Source organism: Ictidomys tridecemlineatus, chromosome 14 (genome assembly GCF_052094955.1).
Source record: "Ictidomys tridecemlineatus isolate mIctTri1 chromosome 14, mIctTri1.hap1, whole genome shotgun sequence".
Classification (NCBI taxonomy): domain Eukaryota; kingdom Metazoa; phylum Chordata; class Mammalia; order Rodentia; family Sciuridae; genus Ictidomys; species Ictidomys tridecemlineatus.
This window is the reverse complement of record NC_135490.1, coordinates 207177-230525: the sequence shown is the minus strand read 5'-3', so window position 1 is coordinate 230525 and position 23349 is coordinate 207177. Positions and strand designations below refer to the sequence as shown.

General features: G+C 44.2%; 1 protein-coding gene and 1 long non-coding RNA gene across 11 annotated transcripts in view; both read right to left on the bottom strand.

The window, feature by feature from the left end:
• Fbxo25 (F-box protein 25) overlaps positions 1-23349 on the bottom strand; it is a 52500-nt gene that overhangs the window by 23064 nt on the left and 6087 nt on the right. For all 10 annotated transcript variants that reach the window (XR_013430132.1, XM_078030705.1, XM_021732494.3 and 7 more), the window contains one exon: positions 276-379. Coding sequence is in view for 9 of the 10 variants with exons in the window: in XM_078030705.1 (XP_077886831.1) it covers positions 276-379 (104 nt within the window). In the remaining variant the exon portion in view is untranslated. The remainder of the gene's footprint in view (positions 1-275; positions 380-23349) is intronic.
• On the bottom strand, positions 380-23343 carry LOC144370243 (uncharacterized). The gene is made up of 2 exons (XR_013430133.1): positions 4186-23343; positions 380-3414 (listed from the first exon to the last, which is right to left on the bottom strand). It is a non-coding gene; the product is annotated as an uncharacterized LOC144370243 (long non-coding RNA).

Below are 23349 nucleotides of genomic sequence, written 5' to 3'. Positions count from 1 at the left end.
GGCTTCCCTGCTCAGGAATGGACTCAACGGTGACCACCCTCAGGATGGGGGGCAGCGTTGTGGGTTTTGCCATCTTCTGTCTGTATGAACCCTAAAATTCAAACGATTGAGATACACAACGTCTGATCACTAACTCAGCAGGCAACACTGGACAGAGTGCTTGCTGACACACCCATAGCACTGCTTATTTTTAAAAGGTAGCACAGCCAAAGCAATCAGGCATATCAACATACTCAACAAGCACAACATCGCAGTATTGTGGAAAATGATCTTACTTTGAGTATTTGTGTCATTTCTGAAATGGTCCTTTTTCCTTTTTTTGGACGCATATTCACATTCTTCATTATTGAATATCTCTTCATCTTCACTATTTAACATACTGAAATAAAGATACATTTTTTTAAAAGAGAGAGAGAGAGATAGAGAGAGAAAATTTTTTTAATATTTATTTTTTAGTTTTCGGTGAACACAACATCGCTATTTTTTTTATTTTTATGTGGTGCTGAGGATCGAACCCAGTGCCTGGCGCATGCCAGGCGAGTGTGTTACCGCTTGAGCCACATCCCCAGCCCCTAAAGATACATTTTATTAAAATATTTTCCCAGAGAGACCTCTACTTGGCTTTTTTTATAAACCACATAATAAGTATCTGATTTGCAATTCAGACACCAAAATAAAAATCATGTTAAATCAGAGATAAATCATGAGCTTCAATGTACCAGGGTAAGGTCTAATATTCTGTTTTCACTTTGAGAAATCAGGGATGTGCCCGGGTTCTTCGAGAATGTTACATGCATTAGAATCTCCCAAGGGTTCTGAGACGTTCAGTCAAGGCAGTCTGAGACATCAAAATGCTCCATCAAAACAGAGACCAGACACAAAACCATGAATTTTGTGGCCATGTAATGCCTGATCTGCTGACCACAGATGTGTCAGTTGCACCCTGACACATGTAGCAAGGTCAGCATCCCTGCCGTCCCCTCATCCTAAAGACATAACTGAGGCTAGTCAGCCTGTGGAACGTTTGCTTGATAAGCACCAACCAAACCAGAAGAAACAGACATTTTAACCACTAAAATATTCTGAAACTTTCTAATACTTCTCCTTTTTTATGAAATAAGGAAATAAAACCACAAGGCAATAAATAACTAAGCAATGCACACACCTATTCTTCAGAAAGTTTCTCCACTGTAGTGAGAAAAAACACAAACTGCAATCCACATCATCAGCACTCAGGATGCTTGAGATTTCTATTTTCAACACACTGAGCACCGAGGCTATTCTTGGCCTGGAAGTGCAGAGGATGCACTGTGGGGAGGAGCTGGCGGGTGGAGGCAGGGAAGCACTCAGAGCCAAGCCAGCACTGCCTCCTTGCCCTCCCGTGTCCCGGGAGAGAACTGTGAAGAGGTCCCTTTCACTCACCAGTGCTGGCTTCCCCCTGAATCTGCTCACCACTGTCAGCACAGGCAGCCCTGGACAAAGTGCGCCTGCCCGCTGCCTCCCCGGCACCTCATCCTACGCTAGCTGGTGTCACTGATTCAAATACTGAACGGAGACAATTTTGAACCACAAAAGGTTTTCCAGCTAAAGTCACAAACACACCAGAGGAAAAGCAGAAATTCACTGCTCTCCAGAAATAGTGCCATAAAAACAAGCAGGAGGCAGAAAAGGGTGGCTGACCAGGCCTCCCGCCAGGGGAGGCACACCTCGTACACCCCAGCACAGGGCAGCACAAGTCCTACAGCCAGATTTAACCTGCCCACAGGTGGGAGGCCACTTCCACAGAGGAAAAAATCCGCCTTGTTCCTGGCTGCCTGCAGTGACCTGCCTTCCATCACCTGGCGATGCCACACCAGTGGGCCCTGCAGGGGCACCTCCTTGGCACTGTGGGCACGGCAGGGCTCAGAGGACTTTGGGGTTAGGCCCGGAGCCCTACAGTGATATCCAAGAGAAGTAGCCAGTCTGGAGAAACTACACTTAGTTTCCATATTCATAAAGTATTGAAAACAAGGGGTAAAAGGCCATGATTTTGGGGAGTGGGTGTTATACTGTCAGGTTAACTAAAATGTAGAAGTGGGAAACAAATATGCTGCCTCTAAAACTAACCTACAATTGCATAAATACTAGGAGGGCAGTACTTAATGTTGCACAGGTCGTTCACTCTGCATGCACATAGCAAACACTTCCTCTTCTTATGGCCTTTAGCTTTATGAGCAATAAATATCACCTACCCTGGCTTAAAAAACCAAGGAAGCTTCAACAAACAAAACCCAACAACTCAATTAAAAAATAGAAAAAGGACTTCAATATTTTTCTCAAGAAGAAATACGAATGGCCAATAAACACATGAAAACATGTTCAGCATCACAATTAGATATTACCTTACATTCAGAAGGGCTACTGTCCAAAAACAGAAAAAAGCAATCCACATGCCCACTGACAAACATTGAATAAACAAAAGATGGCAAGTCCACACAGTGGACTATTACTCAGCCTTAAAAAGTGACAGAGGGCTGGGGATGTGGCTCAGTGGTTAAGTACCCAAAAAAGGGGATACTGACATGCTACAATTGTGCTGGGCAGACAAGCCAGTACAGAACAGACGCCACCTGTTTTCACCTCACGAGGTGCTTAGTCATTAAATCATAGAGGCAGAGGGTAGGATGGGGTACTGAGAGCTGAAGGAGGGACAGGAGTTGGTGTTTAGTGGGCACAGAGTATCGGTTTGGGGAGATGAAGGGCTCTGGAGGTGGAGGTGTGACAGGAGCACAGCAATGTGGCTGTCCTTGTGCCATGCCCCTGAACTGAATGCCTAGACGTGGCTGAGGGGTAAACTTTACGTAGTGTGTATCTTGCCACATGGGAGGGGGCAGCATGCTTGACTTGTCCTGTCCAGATCGTCCAGGGGGTGTGCTGGGCAGGAGGAAGGGCTGATCCATGCGACCTCACACAATATCATGAGTGGACAACACAGGCTCACACACTTGCAAGAACCCCAGGACAGTTGCACGTTCATCTGCATGCCTGAGCTGGCAGCTCCCCCTCCTGCACCCACAGGCCCTCACCTTCTCCTTAGGAGCACACTCAGAGCAACAATCCTTCAGGGTTGTTCTATAAACCATGGGGCACCACTTTCCCCAGTGCAGACAAATCAGTAGACGGCTCCCAGGAGGAAGCACAGAGCTCAGCACTCAGCAGCTCGTTCCTGCAGCCCAGTTCCAGGAGTGAGCAGTGCTTCGCTGCTCCCCCTGTGACCTAACACTTCCCTCGGCCACACGTTCTGACAGGGACATTCCAGGAAGCACGTGTTCTCTCAGGTGACATTTCCTGAAAAGGTGTAACAGGTCTTTGGCTTCACGGCCATTCTGTGACATGCGGCTTAGGCCATCTCTCCAAACTGCCTTCACTCTCCACCTGCGTAGAAGATGACAGGAGGGGAACCTCCGGTTTCTACAGTGACCAGCTGGGTGTAGCAGTTCGCAACTCACTGTGGTAAGATAGATCACAAACACCTGTGACCTCAGCAGCTCGGGAGGCTAAGGCAGGAGGACTGCAAGTACGAGCCTAACCTCAGCAATTAAGCAAGGCCCTGAGCAAATTAGCAAGACCCGATCTCAAAATAAAACATAAAAAGGGCTGAGGAGGTGGCTCAGTGTATCCTCCAGGTTCAATCTTCAATACCCAATTAAAAAAATATATATATATATATATACATGAAATAAAACTTTTGCTGCTATTAAAAAACATTACCAAGATTAACATTCTTGCAAACAATGCAAGAGTGTGAAATGAAGAGAATCCCTGGCTGAACTCACCCCTGAATCAGCTGAACTTGTAGACTCCTCTTTTTCCCTTGAGCTGTCTATGAAAGAGAGCTTGATGTGGGTGGGCAGTTCGCCTCCACAGAGGCCAGCTCTCTCCCTCTGCTCTCTGCCCACCTGCTCCGAACATCCCAGTGTGCCCCAGACAGGACAGGGTCTGTGTGAGTCTGGTGGCACTAACAGTCCTGTTGTGACTACTACTGGATCCGGGTGCTGCTGACCAGTACCTTGTGCCTCCTAAACTCTGAACACCCCCACTCCTGGGGCCTGGCCTGACCCTGGCCATGGGGCCTACTGCTTCCTGTGTCTCAGACCCTTTCAGGGAGCGTAGCCCCCATTTCTCAAGAACATAGATTCTTCCTACCAGAAACAGAGCCTGGGGTCCCGGATGAGGGTGTCGGAGGGCTCCCTCATCCCTCCCCGGTTTTCAGGCAAGCCTTCTCCTGTGTCCCCACAGGCTCTTCCTCTTCTGCTTCCTACAAGGACAGTCCCAGGATCAGGATGCACGCTCACAAACTCACCTCCTCGACGGCCCCTAAATACAGCTGGGGGTTGGGGGTGCTGTGACATTTGGAACATGTTCTGTCCACAGTGCACAAGAGAGTCATCTTTTTACCCTCCTAGGGTTTGACACAGAAGGGGAGACTTCTTGAAGTCAGAATCTCATAAACTGATTGAAATACTTTGGATGATGGCTCCTCCAAAGACATCTAAGCTGTGTGACTCTATTTAGAAAACAGATCTTTTCAGGGAAGGACACTGAGACGAGGCTCTCTTGGACTGGCCAAGCACTGGTATGTTCTTGAGCAGAAAACAGCTGCACAGGGAGAGGCATGTGACAGCCAAGGTGGAGAACGGGGTGGTGTTTCCACCAGCCAAGACAAAGGAGGTGTGGGTGGTGCTCTCCAGAGCCTGAGAGGACCAGCTCTGCCTGGCCCCTGATTTGGGACTCTGGCTCTGAACCTGTGAGCACAGGTAATCTCTGATGTTTCAAGCCACTGGGCTGAAGTCATGGGCCCTGGAAAACTCTCAGGCTGACTCTGATCTTGAAAGTGTGCTGTGCCAGACACCTGCCACCCACAGGGGAGACCAAGCAATAAGCAGCCATCTGATACTTTCTTTGAAGGCAAAGGCTCGCATCATTCATTTTCCTAATATAATGCTACTTTGTTGCCGTTGTATTGTATGTAAAAAGATATTCTAAGGGCTGGGGCTATGGCTCAGCAGTAGTGCACTTGTCTGGCATATGTGAGGCACGGGGTTAGATTCTCAGCACCTCATATAAATAAATAAAATAAAGGTCTATCAACAACTAAAAAAATATTTAAAAAAGATATTCCAAAAGAAAAAGTCCAATTTTCTATAAGTTCAAAAGAAAGAGCAAAGCGAAACCTATTTTTTTAGATTCATACTTCTTTTCTCACATGCAGTCTAGGAACCTAAGGGCACTTGTTATGTGGCAGGAAGGCGAAAGAGCCAGGGTGCGTGGAATAGAGGTAAGGGGCCAGGAGCAGATTCAGGACCCGACACACTCACTGTACTGCACACCAGACCATCAGCCGGAGGAGAACACTGTGAGCTTCCAAGGGGACTCTGCATTGACATCAGAGGAGGAAGCCATTAAAGCATCACATATGTACAGGGCAGGCAGTGCGGCCCTCACTCCCGACTTCCCATGAGGTGCCGGACCTTGCCCCCTGGACCATTTCACCTGCATGGACAGAAGCTCCCCGGATCACAGCGGCCTGTCACCATTGCTGCGGGGTCTATAAACTTCTCCCGCCTCGAGCAGGTACGTCCATGGAATGGGGATGAGCAACCTGAACTAGTTGGCAGTTCTGTAGGTCCCCAGGCTCAGTAATGTAGGTAAGATATCCAAGGGAAACATGGGAGCCAAAGATTTAAAATCTGAATCAAAAACTGTCCAGGGTACAGGCCAGGCTTTCCTGAGCATGCAAACAAGCAGTGCTGTGACAGGCTCCAAGGCCAAGCTAATAGGCCGAGACCACAGAACCTGGTGGTGACAAAGGTGTAACAGGCAGTGGCTCTGCTCAGATAAGCAACAGACAGACAAACAACCCAGTGGTGTGGGGGGATGTATCAGATGCCAACCAGGCACAAAGGGGACAAGGCCACTTTGGAAAAGATGTGGGGAGAGGGGGCCAGCAGATGACTGCAATACCATGGTCTGTCAGCAGCCAGGAGGAGGTTCCAAAACCAAGGAACTAAGGGCAGGACATAGGACATCAGCACAAACATTAGAAGAACAGCCACCCTAACTGCCAAAACAGCAAAAGCAAATACTTAGAACACAGTGTGATAGGCAGCCTCCAGTTACTTGTGATGTTAAAAAATATACATACAAAGAGAGATGCAGATGTAGATACATGCTGCACACTGAGATGTAGACACAGGTGTGCAGACACACAAACATGTTACGTACACATACACAGATGTACATACACATTATGCACAGAGACGCAGGCATAGACACATGTTACAGGTGGAAAGATGCAGACAGACAAACCCAGAGATGTAGGGCTGGGCACATTTCATGCAGAGATATGCAGGCTTGGGCAACATTACGTGCAGAAAGATGCAGACATAGGCACATGTTATGTGCAGAGAGAGACATGCAGACGTGGGCATGTGTAACACATAAAAAGCATTAACCTGAGACCAGAGGCCAAACAGAGCAGGGTGTTCAACAGCTCCTCCCACCTGTCATAAGGAAAAGAGCTTAAGACTGACTCACAGAGCAAACTCAAACATCACAACTGAATGTAAAATTCAGCCACAACAGGTTGGGGAAGGCTAGGGTTGCAGCTCAGTTGGTAGAGCACTTACCAAGCCTGTGTGAGGCACTGGGTTCGATCCTCAGCACCACATAAAGCAATAAAATAAAGATATCATATCCATCTATCATAAAAAAATATTAAAAAAAAAAAGTTTGGGGAAATGCATATGGACCTAAGAAAAACAGTGAGCACAGAAAACTATAGCACCAAATGTCTATATATAAATAATGAGAATAAATTATTTAAACATATAATTTAAAAACTCGTGAATGTTAATGAAAAGAAGGGAAAGAATTATTAAAGATAAAAGCATATTTAAAATAAGACTAGGGGCTGGGGTTGTGGCTCAGAGGTAGAGCGCTTGCCTAGCACAAACGAGGTACTAGGTTCGATCCTCAACACCATGTAAATGTAAAATGAAGATATTGTGTCCACCTAAAAACTAAAAAAAGTAAATTAAAAAAAAGAAAAAAAGTTTTTTTAAAAAAGACTAGAAATAAAAAAGTAATCTAAAAACTATTTATCTGCAGAAAACAGTCAAGAAGAACAAAAACTAGATATGTTAGGGAAAAAATAAAGTACAGATACATGACAGCATCAACGATGAGAGGAGAATCACAAATGCTAGCTGATAACTTATGAAGTAAATAAGCTAGAAGTAGATGAAGTATTATTTAAGAAAATATATGTGCATAAATTTAATGCTATTCCAATAAGATGGCTATTTTTTCTTAGAGTTAGACAAATTGACCGTGGAGCTCATTCCCAGAGTCCTCTGGCCACCCCAGGTCTAAACTGCCAGGAGTTTCTTCAGGGTTCCCGCAATGCAGAGAAGCGACAGAGGGGCAGTCTGTCAGAACAGAGACCAGGCAGTCCCAGCCACCTAGGGAAATTTGACAGAGGACAATGAGACCTTCCACACTGCTGAAAAGACAGGGGAGCCAGTAGGTATAACAGCGGGATGCTACCTGTTCCTGCTCACACCCAGGACAAAGCCCAAAGGGATTAGATGCACAATTCACACACAGCGGGATAAGAGTGTTTTTAGTGGGGCTCAGAGAATCTGCCCTATAATGAACCTCATGTTTCTGCCTCCTACTCCTAAACAGCTCCTCTCCAGATTCTGGGGGTACTCAGGCCCCTGGGTACCCCAGGGCTCCTGGCAGCACAGCTCGCATGCCTGTGACACTGCTTCTTACCTCTGTCCTGCCTGTATGTGCCCTTGGTGAGGACTAGCAAGCCATTCAGATTTCCAGAACGAGTGGTCCTGGGTTTGCATCCAGCCTCCCCTACTGTCACACAGCCATGGAGCCAGGACCAAAGCCAGGAAATGCCACCAACTCAGCTGTGGCATTACTCGCTGGTCTCCCATCAGTCCCCAGGGAGTCCCCAGGACCTACCCTGCCTCTGGATGACCCAACCCTGTGCCATGACAATTTCAGTATGGTCAGTTACTCTGCGGAGTTTATCAGCCTGGCTGGTGTTCTTTCCTGGGAAGAATGGCACAGGCGACTGGTGGTTCCCAGCCACATGTGTGCCGCCAGCCCTGGGAGTTGGCGAGGTGGCACTGCCATACAGAGCTGTCGACTGCTCCTTGGGATGAAAGGTGCCCTGGGGTACTGCTGACAGATGGGTTGCTCTAGTCTTTCACCCATCTGCTGGGCACCTAGGAAGGCTGGGTGGCAACAGCCATGCTTTCCTCATGGTCACTTTACATCCTTCTTCCTCTGAAGTCTTCCGTAAGAGAATTCTCCCTCATCCCTCATTTATTCATGTATTCAGTTATCAACTCAAACTCGGGAATATTTACTTTCTCTTATGGCTATAATTCAGTACTATAAGGTCTATTTTACTTATTTTTATTTTTTAAAGAATGAATATTCTTTACTATTTCCTTTATGGAAGTCCTGGATTTTATGCAATTTACCAAACAATTTGCTTTTAGGGCTCCACTTTTAATTGATTTTAAAAAATAAGTGACAGCGGAATGCATTACAATTCTTATTACACATATATGGCACAGTTTTTCATACCTCTGGTTGTATGTGAGGTATGTTCACACCAATTCATGTCTTCATAACATGTACTTTGAATAATGATGTCCATCACATTCCACCATCATTGCTAACCCCTTTCCCCCTCCCTTCCCCCGCCGCCCTATCTAATAGAGTTTTGTCTATTCCTCCCATGCTCTCCCTCCCTACCCCACTATGAATCAGCCTCCTTATATCAGAGAAAACATTTGGCTTTTTTTTTTTTTTTGGAGATTGGCTAACTTTACTTAGTATTATCTTCTCCAGTGCCATCCATTTACCTGCAAATGCCATGATTTTATTCTCTTTTATTGCTGAGTAAAATTCCATGTGTATATATGCCACATTTTTTTTTATCCATTCATCTACTGAGGAGCATCTAGGTTGATTCCACAGTTTAGCTATTGTGAATTGTGCTGCTAGAAACATTGATGTGGCTGTGACCCTGTAGTATGCTGTTGTTTAGTCCTTTGGGTATAGACCGAGGAGAGGGATAGCTGGGTCAAACGGTGGTTCCATTCCCAGCTTTCCAAGGGATCTCCATACTGCTTTCCATATTGGCTGCACCAATTTGCAGTCCCACCAGCAGTGTATGAGTGTACCATTTCCCCCACATCCTCACCAACACTTATTATTGTTTGTCTTCAATAATAGCTGCCATTCTGACTGGAGTGAGATGGTATCTTAGAGTAGTTTTGATTTGCATTTCTCTAATTTCTAGAGATGATGAACATTTTTTTCATATAATTGTTGATTGATTGTATATCTTCTTCTGAGAAGTGTCTGTTCAGGCCTTTGGCCCGTTTATTGATTGGGTTGTTTTTTTGGTGCTTAGCTTTTCAAGTTCTTTATATACCCTAGAGATTAGTGCTCTATCTGATGTGTGAGGGGTAAAAATTTGCTCCCAGGTTGCAGGCTCTCTGTTCACCTCACAGATTGTTTCTTGTGCTGAAAAGAAACTTTTTAGACTGAATTCATCCCATTTATTGATTCTTGGTTTTAATTCTTGCACTACAGGAGTCTTATTAAGGAAGTTGGGGCCTAATCCCACATGATGAATATTAGGGCCTACTTTTTCTTCTATTAGACACAGAATCTCTGGTTTAATTCCTAGGTCCTTGATCCATTTTGAGTTGAGTTTTGTACATGGTGAGAGATAGGGGTTTAATCTCATTTTGTTGTATATGGATCTCCAATTTTCCTAGCACTATTTGTTGAAGAGGCCATCTTTTCTCCAGTGCATGTTTTTGGCACCTTTGTCTAATATAAGATAAATGTTTAAGACAATATGAGATAATATATTTATCTTATATTTAAAGTAATATAAGATAAATGTTTAGTCTCTGTGTCCTCTATTCTGTACCATTGGTCTACCAGTCTATTGTGGTGTCAAATACCATGCTGTGTTTGTTACTATTGCTCTGTAGTATAGTTTAAGGTCTGGAATAGCAATACCACCTGCTTCACTCTTCCTGCTAAGGATTGCTTTAGCTAATCTGAGTCTCTTATTTTTCCAGATGAATTTCATGATGCCATTGGGATTTTGATCAGAATTGCATTAAATCAGTATAGTGCTTTTGGTTGTATGGTCATTTATATTTATTTATTTATTTTAGTTGTAGTTGTATTTATTTATTTTTATGTGGTGCTGAGGCTTGAACCCAGTGCCTCGCACATGCTAGGCGAACACTCTACTCCTGAGCCTCAACCCCAGCCCCAAGTATGGTCATTTTGATAATATTAATTCTGCCTATCCAAGAGCAAGGTAGATCTTTCCATCTTCTAAGGTCTTCTCTGATTTTTCTCTTTAGGGTTCTGTAGTTTTCATTGAATAGATCTTTCGCCTCTTTCATTAAGTTGAGTCCCAAGTATTTAATTTTTGTTTGAGGTTACTGTAAATGGGGTATTTCCTCATTTCCCTCTCAGAGGATTTGTCACCGATACACAGAAATGGCTTTGATTTATGGGGGCTGATTTTATATCCTTCTACTTTGCTGAATTCATTTACTGGTTCCAGAAGTTTTCTGGAGGAGGTTTTTTTTGGTCTTCTAGGTATAGAATCATATTGTCAGCAAATAATGCTAATTTAAGTTCTTTTTTTCCTCCTTTAATTTCTTTCATCTAATTGCTCTGGCCAGTGTTTCAAGAGCTATGGAAGTGGTGAAAATAAACAGAAGTGGTGGGAAAGAGAGCATCCCTGTCTTATTCCAATTTTTAGAGGGAATGCCTTCAGTTTTTCTCCATTTAGAATGATGTTGGCCTGAGGCTTAGTGTAGATAGCCTTTATGATGTTGAGATATGTTCCTGTTATCCCTAGTTTTTCTAGTGTGCTGAATTTTATCAAATGCTTTTTCTGTATCTATTGAGATAACCATATGATTCTTATCTTTGAGTCTATTGATGTGATGAATTACATTTATTGATTTCCGTATGTAGTCCCTGGGATGAATCCCACTTGATCATGGTGCATGATCTTTTTGATATGTTTTTGTATTCGATTTGCCAGAATTTTAGCATCTATGTTCATTAGAGATATTTGTCTGAAGTTTTCTTTCATTGATGTGTCTTTGCCTGGTTTTGGCATCAGAGTGATATTGGCCTCATGGAATGAGTTTGGAAGTGGTGCCACATAAAAATAAATCGAAGAGTATTGGTATTAGTTCTTCTTTAAAGGTCTTGTAGAACTCGGCTGTGTATCTATCTAGTCCTGGGCTTTTCTTGGTTGGTAGGCTTCTGATGGCATCTTCTATTTCATCACTTGATATTGGTCTTTTTAAATTGTGTATGTCTTCCTAGTTCAATCTGGACAAATCGTATGACTTAAGAAATTTGTCAATGCCTTCAGTGTTTTCTATTTTACTGGAATGTAAGTTTTCAAAATAATTCCTAATTATCCTCTGTGTTTCTGAAGTGTCTGTTGTGATATTACCTTTTTCATCACGTATGCTGGTAATTTGAGTTTTCTCTCTCCTTCTCTTCATTAGCATGTCTAAGGGTCTGTCAATTTTATTTATTTTTTCAAAGAACCAACTTTTTGTTTTGTCAACTTTTTTCAATTGTTTCTTTTGTTTCGGTTTCATTGATTTCAGCTCTAATTTTAATTATATCTTGCCTTCTACTGCTTTTATTGTTGATTTGTTCTTTTTCTAGGGCTTGAGATGTAATGTGAGGTCATTTATTTGTTGACTTTTTGTTCTTTTAAGGAATTAACTCCATGCAATGAACTTTCCTCTTTGTACTGCTTTCATAGTGTGCCAGAGATTTTGATATGTTGTGTCTATGTTCTCATTTATATCCCATATTTCTTGAATGTTCTGCCCATGGTTTCTTACCATTATCACTGTGTAATCTATGTTCTTTTCAAGATTATATATTTTATCTTCATTGTCTGATGTCCTCTCTTTCAAGTGGTCTACTCTGTTGGTGATGCTTTCATTTGAGCTTTTAATGTGGATTATTGTTTCTTTCATTTCAAGAATTTCTGTTTGTTTGTTTGTTTTAGCACCTCTGTCTCCCTGTTGAGGTGATCTTTTGCTTCTTGTATTTGTTTATGGAGCTCCTTGTCAAAGTGATCTTTCACTGCTTGTATTTGTTCTCTTGTATCTTCCTTGAGTTCACAGAACATTTAACCACACACACCCTGAACTCCTTCTCTGTCATTCCTCCTGCTGTGGCTGCCAATGATCCTCATGATGTGGTGTCTTGATCTGTTTGGGGCACTTTCTTCCCTTGTCTATTCACGTTGCTCCTGTGTCTTCCTTTCCAGCTCTGTGGGCCTGGGGTGTTAGTTGTTTTTACCCTATAGGTAAATTCTCTTATTGTTGAATTTTAAGTGTAGATAGCCTTTATGATGTTGAGATATGTTCCTGTTATCCCTAGTTTTTCTAGTGTGCTGAATTTTATCAAATGCTTTTTCTGTATCTATTGAGATAACCATATGATTCTTATCTTTGAGTCTATTGATGTGATTTTTTTTTGGTAATGCTCTTGTAGGGTCCCAAGATCCCTCCTTTGTGGGGAAGGACAATGTTATCAGATCCCAGTATCAACGATATACCATCTATGAACAATCTGTTGTTGTTAAGACATTTACAGTTTAGTCTCAATGTTCAGAAATGTTGGGTCCAATTATTATCTAAAATATAATCAGTAGTTTTGTAAAAGGGTTTAGAGTTCCTCACAGTGGACAATGAACTGGGGGTGGGCGTAGGACGATATGCTGAGGATGTAGGACGTGAGGATCCAGAGTTAATACACCTTAGGAAGTGTAAAAGAGAAATCTAATGAAGAGGGTTAGTAGCAAGAAAATAGATAGGAAGTAATTTAGGGTAGACAAGTACATGGGAAGACAGCAGAGTACATAAATAGTAAAATTTGGAGGGGAAAGAAAAATGAAAGAAAAAAAGGCATATACAACACCTCTATATAATTAATATTATTCAGATGACTCAGTCCTCAAAATCCTATTTCTTGCAAAGTTCTTGGTTTCACATATGTTGGGGATGTGAGGGCTGGAGGATAGACAGGTAGAAAAGAAAAAAAAAATTGAAGGAAGAAGTGAAGGTTGTTGCTAGTTTCAGAGATCCGTATCTTTTCTGCTTCTCTTCTCACCAACAGGTGGGATTATCTGTTGTAAGCTGGTGTCTCTGCCCTCAGGATGGTGGAGGTAACCAGGGTGGGAAGACTGGTCCTGGTGTAGGGCGCCTGGAAGTGGGGAGTGCCACCTGCCAGTTCCCGCAGGATGATTACACCTCACAGGTCTCTTAAGTGCCTGGTACTATTTCCCTCTCTTGTTTGGAGATTTCCCAGTCCGTGGTCTCTCTGTTAGGATCCAACCTTTAGCCCCATCTCCCTCTCCCTTAGTTCCCACCTGCGGGACCTCTCACACCGAGGCTCATAGGAGGTGGGCAGCACCCTGGTTGCACTGCACACCTACCCAACTCAGAACTGTTTTCTGTGTTGGGTGGTTACTGTGCCATCACCACTGAGCTGCCCTCACCAAATATGGCAAGGAAGGTTACCCAAGATGGGGGCGGTCTGCCTCCAGCGCTGGGGTGTTTGGTGAGGCGGGGGGAGCTGGGTGATAGTGTTGTACTGTGGGTAGGTAGTAGCCAAGTGCTGTGTGGGAGCATAGCAAAGTCTGGAGTCCTGCAGGGGTGCTGATAGGCGATTCTGATAAGGCGCTGGCAAGCCGTGTGTGGGCTAGAACTGTGGGCTTTGGGTTGTGGGAGCCAGGAGTCACAGCACTGGTGATTTCTGCAAAAATCAGGTGTAGGGGGTCCTCTAACATTCTCAGAGGTGCAGTATTCCGACTAGGTGAGATCTGGATCATGGAGTGGCACAGAATGCTGCCTCCCTCTGGCCTGCCATCTTCTTTTGGTCATGTTAATTTTATTGCTCAAACTGTTCCTGCTTTGGCAACTAGGGCACTCTGGGCTGGTGTCTGCCCTCATAAGTTAGAACCCCTCGTTAGATTTCTCAGCTCTCAGGCCTGCCTCTTCCCCACTCCAGCCCTGGAGTCCTCTCAGAAGGCCTGGATGCTCACCAGGGCTGCTGGTGCACAAGGCCTTCATGGACACAGCTGTAAAAGGGGTGCACTCCACTCACTCTGTGCCCACAGATCCATCTCTCTCTAAAACACAAGCAAGCTGGCTCCTATTGAGACCCCAACCCTGTCAAAGACCACAGGGTTCTGCCACAGCGTTTCCTGGCTCCCCACTTCTTCCTCTAAAGTGAGAAACTGGCTCTCATCGCCCCACTCGCTCATGGCCGTATGCTCCAGCACATCTCTGAAGAGGTTCCAGGTGCTCAACCCACACCGCGACAAGAATGTGCCAACCAGCCTCCTGTCTCCAGCTGCATGGCGTCCGGTCACAGGGCCCAGTCCCTCACAGGCCAGCTCCTTCACATCCACCTCTAGTGTGGCCATCAGACTCTGCCAAATGAGACCCATCGTCACAGCCTGCATCTAATGGAGTCTTCGGGGCCCCACAGAAACTCCCTGCTGATTCTGGTAAGATCTACAGCTTGTAACAGTCACAAATGTAACCACCGTTCGGGTACCCTAGAGCAGTCCTTTGCCTTTGGTAATCACCCCCAGACCCCATGGTGCTGTCACAATTTAGAGGTGAGGTATCTCTCACAGCTCATATGTGGAGAGATGCAAGAAGGTTTAGAGGGAAAGTGACTGGGTTGTGAGAGCCTTAATCTATTCAGCACGTCAACCCTTGACAGGGTGGCAAATACAGGTAGTTAGGGAGTGGCTGAAAAAGTGGGTTGCTGGGGGTGTGCCTTGGAGTTTATATTCTACCCAAGGTGAGAACTCTCTCTGCTTCCTGATGCAATGTCCCCAGCTGTTTTCCTCCTCCATACACTTTCATGGTGATGTTCTGCCTCACCCAGTCCCTGAGGAATGGAGCTGGCCACCTATGGCCTGAGACCTCTGAAACTGTGAGCCAAATGTACTTTTGCTCCTTAAAATTGTTGGTTAGGTCTTTTGGTCACAGCAGGAACACAGCTGACTAAAACACCTGTGGAGGCCTCTGGGTTAAGTTTCCCAAGACTCATCCACACTACCTTGTTGCTCAACAAGCACTCCTTGCTCCTTCTGGGTAGTCTGCATTGTAGAGATGTTTCCTGTTTGTCATCCATTCATTAGGTGAAGGACAGAGGGTTCTGTCCAACCTTCAGCAATTACCGAATAAAACTGCCATTACTGTTCATATACACATTTTGTGTAAACAGTTTTCATTCGCCTTGGGTAAGTGCAGAGGAGTGAGGTTGCTGGGCCATACTGCAGCTTAACTTAATAGCAAACTTCCTAACTGTCCTTCAAAGTGGCTGTGCCATTCACAGTCCACTGTCCTCATAGGAGTCTACCCTGGTCAGCCCCTGTGTACTTTGCCGTTGCTGTTCTCCAACTTAGCCCCCTGATAGGCAGGTGTGTGGTGGTGCCTGTGTGGAAGGTGACGCCTTCCATATCACCAGGAATGAGCAAAGGCCCGCCTGGGCCTGCAACAGTCCTACTACTCTCCACACTTCCTGCCAGACCTCAGTGGGTCACCGGCAGCCACAGCTAGGTGGGGACTCCTGTAAGCGCCCTGCTTCTCCCCCAATCCCCACCGCCCCCGTACTCTCCAAGGACAAGCAAGTTGAGAGTTGAGCGTGTGATTATTTTTCTCTGCTTGTTTTCCTGGCTTCTTTGCAATTCGCGAGTCTCCTTTGGTGAAGCACAGGTTTAGTTCTTTCATCCCACTTCCTCCTGGGTTCTGCTTGTTCTCTTATTATTGAATTTTAAGTACGTTTTGTATATTCCAAATAATAGTCCTTTGTCAGATATGTGGTCTACAAATATATTCTCTCAGAGAAAACATTCTTGATAAAATGTAAATCACTGATGTTTTTCTTTTCTGGGTTGTGCTTCTGGTGTCATATCTAAATGATCCTGCAGACTTTCCCCTGCGCTTCTTGCACAAGTTTTATTGCTTTACAATTTACAATTGGCTCTATAACCCATTAATTCTTCTATAAAGTGAGAGCTGTAGGTCAATGTTCATCTTTTTTGCACATAGATGTCCAGTTTTCCATCACAATTTATTGACAAGATTATATTTTCTCCATTGAATTGCCTTTGTGCCTCTGTCAAAAATCAGCTGACTGCATATGCATGGCCCAACTTGGGGCCTCTCTGTGCAGATGCACTGAATGTATGTCTATCCTGTCCCAATCCACAGACCACTCTCTCTGACCACACAGTTTCACACTTAGCAGTAAATCTTAAAATCATGTTCTTATTTTTCAGAATTGTTTTGGCATTCCAGTTCCCCTTCTTTCTAGTGATGACTTTAGACAAGAAATTTTTAAAACTGAATCATGGTTCTCTGTTCCCCAGGTTGTGACAATAGCCTCCATGTTTTCCCCCTTGAAGCTTGAGTTTCAACTTTCACAGAGCATTCTGTGACCCACCATGTCAATGCTGTGACGGAAGGGGGGTCAGCAGTGAGGCAAACCTGAGAGCCTGCCTTTCTCAACTGGACTGTACTAGTCAAAAACACTTCTTCCTCTGCTGGTGAATTTGGACACCTGGGTCGAAAACACCCGACTTCACACTGGAAGACCCTTGTTTTGAACACTGAACTGTCTGTCCTCACAGCATTGCCATGCTATCTCCATTATTTCCAAAAAGCAAAAAGAAAAATAGACCGACGCTGGAGTGCAACAGCAGACTTTAAGTCTACGAAAGAGTGGCTGACACACTCTGAAAAACAGTTTGGCATAACTTAATGGTGCCTGGGCACTCACTCAAGGCCCCACTGTCACAGTAGTGGGGATATTTTCAGCCAAGAAAGAACTCACACATAAACCTGAAGACTTATACAAGAATGTTCACAGCAGCACTCTCTGTAAAATCCCAGTGAAAGCAAGCAGGTGCCCATCCCTAATAGAACGAGCTGGCAGCAAGTTCCCTCGGCTACAGGATAAACCTTGCCAACAACCACCATCCAACAGAGGCGAGACACTGCAGAATCCATCAGATGAAACCACACTACAGTGTTTAGACATACATCACTAGATGCTCAACTGTAAAAAAGCAAGAATGGGGTGGCTTTTGGGACAGTAGGCACATCTTTGATTATGCTAGTTACTCTGACACATTCTCTATGACGTATCACCGAATTAGAACTCTTGCTTTGTACACGTTCTCTGTATGCTACATTTCACTAAAATAAAAGGTGGATGAGGAAAGGGGAGGAGAGAAAATCTAGAAATTCAGGTATTGAAAATTTTAAGGCCTTTTTAGTGCCATACCTCAAATAAGAGATGAGCGTTTTGAATTAAAATATGGATACATGAAACAAAACAAAATGAGAAAGAATGCCTTAGAATAGATGCTGTAAAATCATGGGAGCTGATGAACGTGCCAAGCTTCAAGAATGAACTAAGATCTGAGCCTGTCTGGGCAACCCAACTTTGGATCAGGGGGACTAAGCAGGGCCCTGTCTCCATGACCAGGGTCCGCTGATTGCTCACACTAAACAACCTGCATAAAGCAAGTGGGCAGCTTTCATCTGCAGATACCACCCCGCAGATGCAATTCAGGCCTCAAGGCACAGCCTGGTGATCTGCACTGGAAGAGGATGCTTCCTCTCGGGTCCTATAGGCCCAGCATGACCATGCTACCTGTGGCTAGCAGGACATCAGTGATAATTCAATTCAACATAAAAACAGTAACTCGGCCCTCTGCTTTTGGAAGATAAATCAGTCAGCAACCAAAACAAAACCAATTTTGATGGCTAGTCTTGGTCTCTGCTTTACTCAGTCACTTCCATGTATATTTAAAGTTCTATGAACATGTCTCCACACTTATGCAGACTCTAGAACCCTGATTTTATCAGCACCTATTGCAGCTCAAGTTGTGATGGGAATGCTGTGCTCAGATTAAAAAAAAAAATCAAAACATGTAAACAAAGTATATTCACACCAATTTGTGTCTTTATACATACATATACTTTGGATAATAATGATCATCACATTCCACCATCATTTATAACCCCATGCCCCCTTCCTTCCCCCCAACACCTCTGCCCTATCTAGAGTTTGTCTATTCTTCCCATGCTCCCTCTATCTGAATATACTTTGTATACAACCAGAGATATGAAAAATTGTGTTCTATATGTGTCATAAGAATTGTAATGCATTCTGTCATATATAAATTAAAACAATAACAACAAAAAACAACACGTAAACACACATCAGAAGTATGCGTAGCCTACTTAGAGAACCAACAGAGTGCTGCTCAGTCCTTCAAAGAGGAAAGGAGAGCCAGCAACGTGGACACCCTGTATGTGCCAGTGAAGCAGCAGCCCCAGGAGCAAAGGTGCAAAGGCTGCTCACCCTGCAGGTGAAGGAAAACAAGCCAGCCAGGGGCGGGACGGGTTTCCATCACTCCTCTACAATCCGCCCCTTGTGCACAGGGGCAACTACTCTAATAGACAAAAAATCTTGCTGTAAGTAGGTTCTCCTTTTGTATACATCAGTTTGGATTAGGTTTTTCTCACTTGAAGGTAAGAACCTAGGTCATTTGCCAAGTCTTCAAGCTCTGACCTATCTATACATGCTCGGTCACCTCCATGTATACTTAAAGTTCTAGTATTGCCATATTACCTGCAAAATTTTGTATAATACTATTGAAAGTATAAACTGGTATAATTCTATTAGGAACTTATACTTTGTAAATATCATACAAGTATGCAAAGGGATACACACAGGTAACCGAAGCTACCAGTCAGAAATAATGACAAACAGAAATAACTAAAGTGTGATTAGTAGAAGCTTGGGTAAACAAGACATGCTATATCTAAACAATGAAACGTGGTCATTATAAAGAATGAGGCAAACCAACATGTGCTGATGTGGCACAACTTCCAAGAAGTGAAAAGTGGGGGAAGGACGATGGCTGATGGAGCCACGCAGTGAAGGGCCATGTGACGTGTGGCCCATCCAAGCTGCTCAGGCAGACCCTGGGCCTGTACCAGAAGTTCCTCAAATCAGTGGGACTCATCCTTCCAGCTATGCAGCCAAAGGCCATCCTCCTCACTCCTTTAGACTACACCCTGCGCATCCTACCTGCCTGTGAGTCCTACAAAATCCCAACAGGATCCGAACCCTTCATAATCCCACCTCTTCCTCTCCAAGCCATCATCTGGCTACCTGTGGGCAGGCAGAGCAGGAGCTGAGGGAGGATGGGGAGGACTCTGTGCCTCCTCTTCTATGCTTTTGAGATTACATAATTTTTCTGTTTTGTTCATTTACAATGAGCAGATATTGCTTTATAAATGAAAAAACCCACAAATCTGGGGATAGAATAGTAAAATGAAGTTGGAGACAAGAATGTGCAAACCAAAGAAAATCACTTACTAAAAGAAATGACCTGCTTATGTAACATGTGCAAAATCCTGGGTTCAATTCTTAGGACCACACACCCACACACAACCTGTCCCCTGTACGTGTACACACACACACACACACACACACACACACACACACACACACACGGCAGCAATACTGCCTAGAATGCTATTTGCTGAGTGTGATATACAAACAAATATTTTACATCGTTTACTTACATTTTGCTTTCTAGTCACCAAAGAAAACATGTAAGAAAGGTCAGGTGGGTTTTACAAACCTGTAACAACAGTGTAAAGATCCCTGGGGGATTGTGCTTGACAGCAGGGGCATTTATGCAAAGGGACATAGGATGGCTGGGGGTCCAGTTCCTACTGCCCAGGAATTCCCACCCCATGAATTCCCACAGATGCTTTTATAGTGTTCAGCTATCTCCAGAACTATGGCTGAAGGCAATTTTGGTGGAGCTCTAAATTCACAATAACCCCCATGACTATGCCTACAAAGAACAAAGTAACCATGATAAACCTGAAACATTTGAGTTTGAATAAGAGAATAGAATGCTTAACAAGTTTTAAAAAAAACAAAAAAAAAATGTGCTAAGAGTTAACACGTTGAAGCAAAGGGCAAGTCCCAGAGTACTAGGTGGAGCCCGTGTGGAATGCATCAGTCCACAGGGCAGCAAGGCCTTTGCACGTCCCCAGCAGTGCTCTTAGTGAGGAGATCCTGGAGATCTGCTGAGTGGGGGGAAGTTCTGAGACACACCCCTGCAGTGCTTCCTCCACACAGATCATGCCATACCTACCAGCAATGCGAATCATGCGATGAAGAGCAGGAGCTAAAACCTTAATATGCTTCATCCCATTGGCCTGCAACCTTTGCTGACTCTGCCAGTGGTATACACAGTCCCTGCCTGGTGAGAGCCCACCAGTTCCAACTGGGCTGGGCCACTGGACCAGGTTGTTTGCTCCCTCCCACTCCTGTGTACCACCCGCTGCCTTATCCTGCATCTGTGGCTTAAAGGGGTGCAAGGTGAGCCCCTGTGCTTCAAGCTGCGCTCTGTAGAAAGACATTTCCTAAGTTCTAATGAACAACATCTACTCAATGAAGAACCAAGCATTCAGAAGAGGGCTTAACTCTATCATCAAGGACCTTGGCAGTATCACAAATGTCACCTGAAAGAGCACCTTAAGCAAAGGTCTGGAGCAGGAGCTGAATCAATGCATCCTTTTTTATCTATTTTTCTCAGAATTTTCAATCTTAAAATGAGATGAGAATAAGCAGGGGACAGTTAAAGGTCTATTTTTAATGTCCATTACAAACAGAAAAAATATTAACAAAGTTAGGATCTTAATCACTTAGGCCATATTTTACCATAACAGTTCTAGCTTTAGAATGCTCACTCCACATCAAAGAATTAAAAGGGCTGTTTCCCAAACACACATGGAGGGAGAGGAGGTGCTTTATGGAGCCACTCACACTGGGGTTGTTCAGAGCTTCATCTTAGTTACAACTGAGGTTGAAAGTTAGCAGCTTTTCCCTTTCAGGGGAGCAGGAAGCACTAGAGCCCTTTTGCAGTCCTGCTCACACCCAGACCCCCACAAGTCTGGCAGTGAGTTCTAATGGACAGACAGGGAAGAAAGGCAGAGTGGGAGGAGAAGGTCTGAGGCTTCTGAGGCAAATGGAGTGGTATGGGAGAGAGAGCACAGCCCTTCCACGCTGTCCACAGCAGCAGCCGGGCTGCTGTGGAAGCCCTCTCTCCAACTGCAGACACATGGCTTCTTTGCCCGAAGCAGAGGCACATCTTCAGTGTGCCAAGGAATTAGACACATCTGCAAGTAAGTTTCAGAGGGTGGGAGAGTAGTAAGTGTGCTGGGAAGCAAGGGAAGGAAAGGGGCCCAGAGAGCTGCCAACACATTTGGATTGAATTCTTCAATTCTATGTGTACGTAAGAAAGTGAATTGGGGCTGGAGCTGTAGCTCAGTTGCAGAGCACTTGCCTACCATCATGTGTGAGGCACTGAGTTTGATCCCTAACGCTGCATAAAAATAAACAAAATAAAAGCATGCTGTCCATACACAAATACAAAAATAAATTAAGAAAAGTCAATTCTCAGACACTAAAAACATGTTTGGGATGATAGGGAAAAGAATACATAGGAAAAAAACAAGAATTGGGCAAATCCTTTAATACAGAACTAGCAGAACACGGGTTTTCAGTGATGGCTTTTTAAAAAAAAATATGTATGCTTTTTAGTTGTAGATAAACACACAGTATCTTTATTTATTTTTATGTGGTGCTGAGAATTGAACCCAGTGCCTCATGCATGTGAGCCAAGCACTTTACCACTGAGCTATAGCCCTGGTACTCAGTGATAGCTTTTTTAAAACTGAATTGTGTGACCTGTTTCCCTATCCTAGATCTGTGAGTTGAGGAATCTCTATGCTTAACAGTGACCATGTGGAAGAAATGAGACACCCAACATTTCTAGATATATTTAACCAACTTTAAACTTAAATAACTCGCTATAAAAATTGTAAGACAGGGCTGGAGTTGTGGCTCAGAGGTAGAGCGCTCATCTGCCATGCATAAGGCACTGGGTTTGATCCTCAGCACCACATAAAAATAAAATAAAGATATTGCGTCCACCTATAACTAAAAAATAAATAATAAAAAACCGTGAGACAATAAAAAACCACCCAAGAAATTTGCAATTGTCTAAAATTAATTATCTAATACCAATAGCACAGATAATTGCCACTTTAAATAGATTTTCCAACCTTCAATATTAATAAAACACAGAATGGCAGAGAAATGCCACAACATAAACTCATAAATGAGTATTATGTATTACCTTCACTATAACTGAAGTATAAGATTAATTCCTGCTTCAACTATGCAAAAACCAGTCTCTGGCCTAAAACTACTAAACTTAAACAGAGGGACCATCACACACACAAATGATAGAATGCAAAAGCCAAATAAGAACCCACACTAAAACCAAAGCCTAGACCCAGGCGCCCCAGAGGACAAGCCTCCACATTCTCAACAGCTCGGATCAGGGACTGCTAGGGATGACTCCAGGGCCATCTACCTGTTCCCGTACCCACGTCATCTAGGACAAATGGCCTCACAGCAGACCGACTGCCACCCCAGCGTCCCCGCAACTCATGCTCTAGTCAGTGAGGTGCAGGCAGCCGAGATCCAGGTAATCAAGGGCTATGTATGCCATAAGTGCAGGAGTGTGTCCCGTCCACCACCAGCCGGAAGCAGATGTAGCAGGCAGTACTGCCCCTGGCACTGAGCAGGTCAGACAGTGGGTAACATACCCTCTGGACCCCTGCAGATGGGCCTAAACTACAGGATAGGAAAGCAAAAGAGAGAATGCCACTCAGCCCCTGGTGATGTCACGAGCAAAGCCACTGCATCAACTCAAGTTGCCAGAGAGAAAAAAGACTTCTTTCTTGTGCAAGCCACTATTGCCACATCCTCGACACTGGCTGCCAGCCTCAGATCCTCAACTACACTGTAAGGTTAAAATAATTTCTTTCTCTCAGACTGTCATGAGGATTAAATGTTCTAAACAGTAAGAAAAAGGAGCATCCATGTGTGGAAGTCAGGCTAACTGCCAAGCTCATTCTTTAGCTAAATAAGTCACTTCCTCACATCAGCCTCCAAGAGTGGACAATTCTCAGCAAGATGACAAGTTACAGAGCTCTGTGGTGACCTGAAAAGCAGGTACAGCCATAAAGGTAAAGAGGCAGCAGCCTGACTCTGCCGGCCGTGACTCAC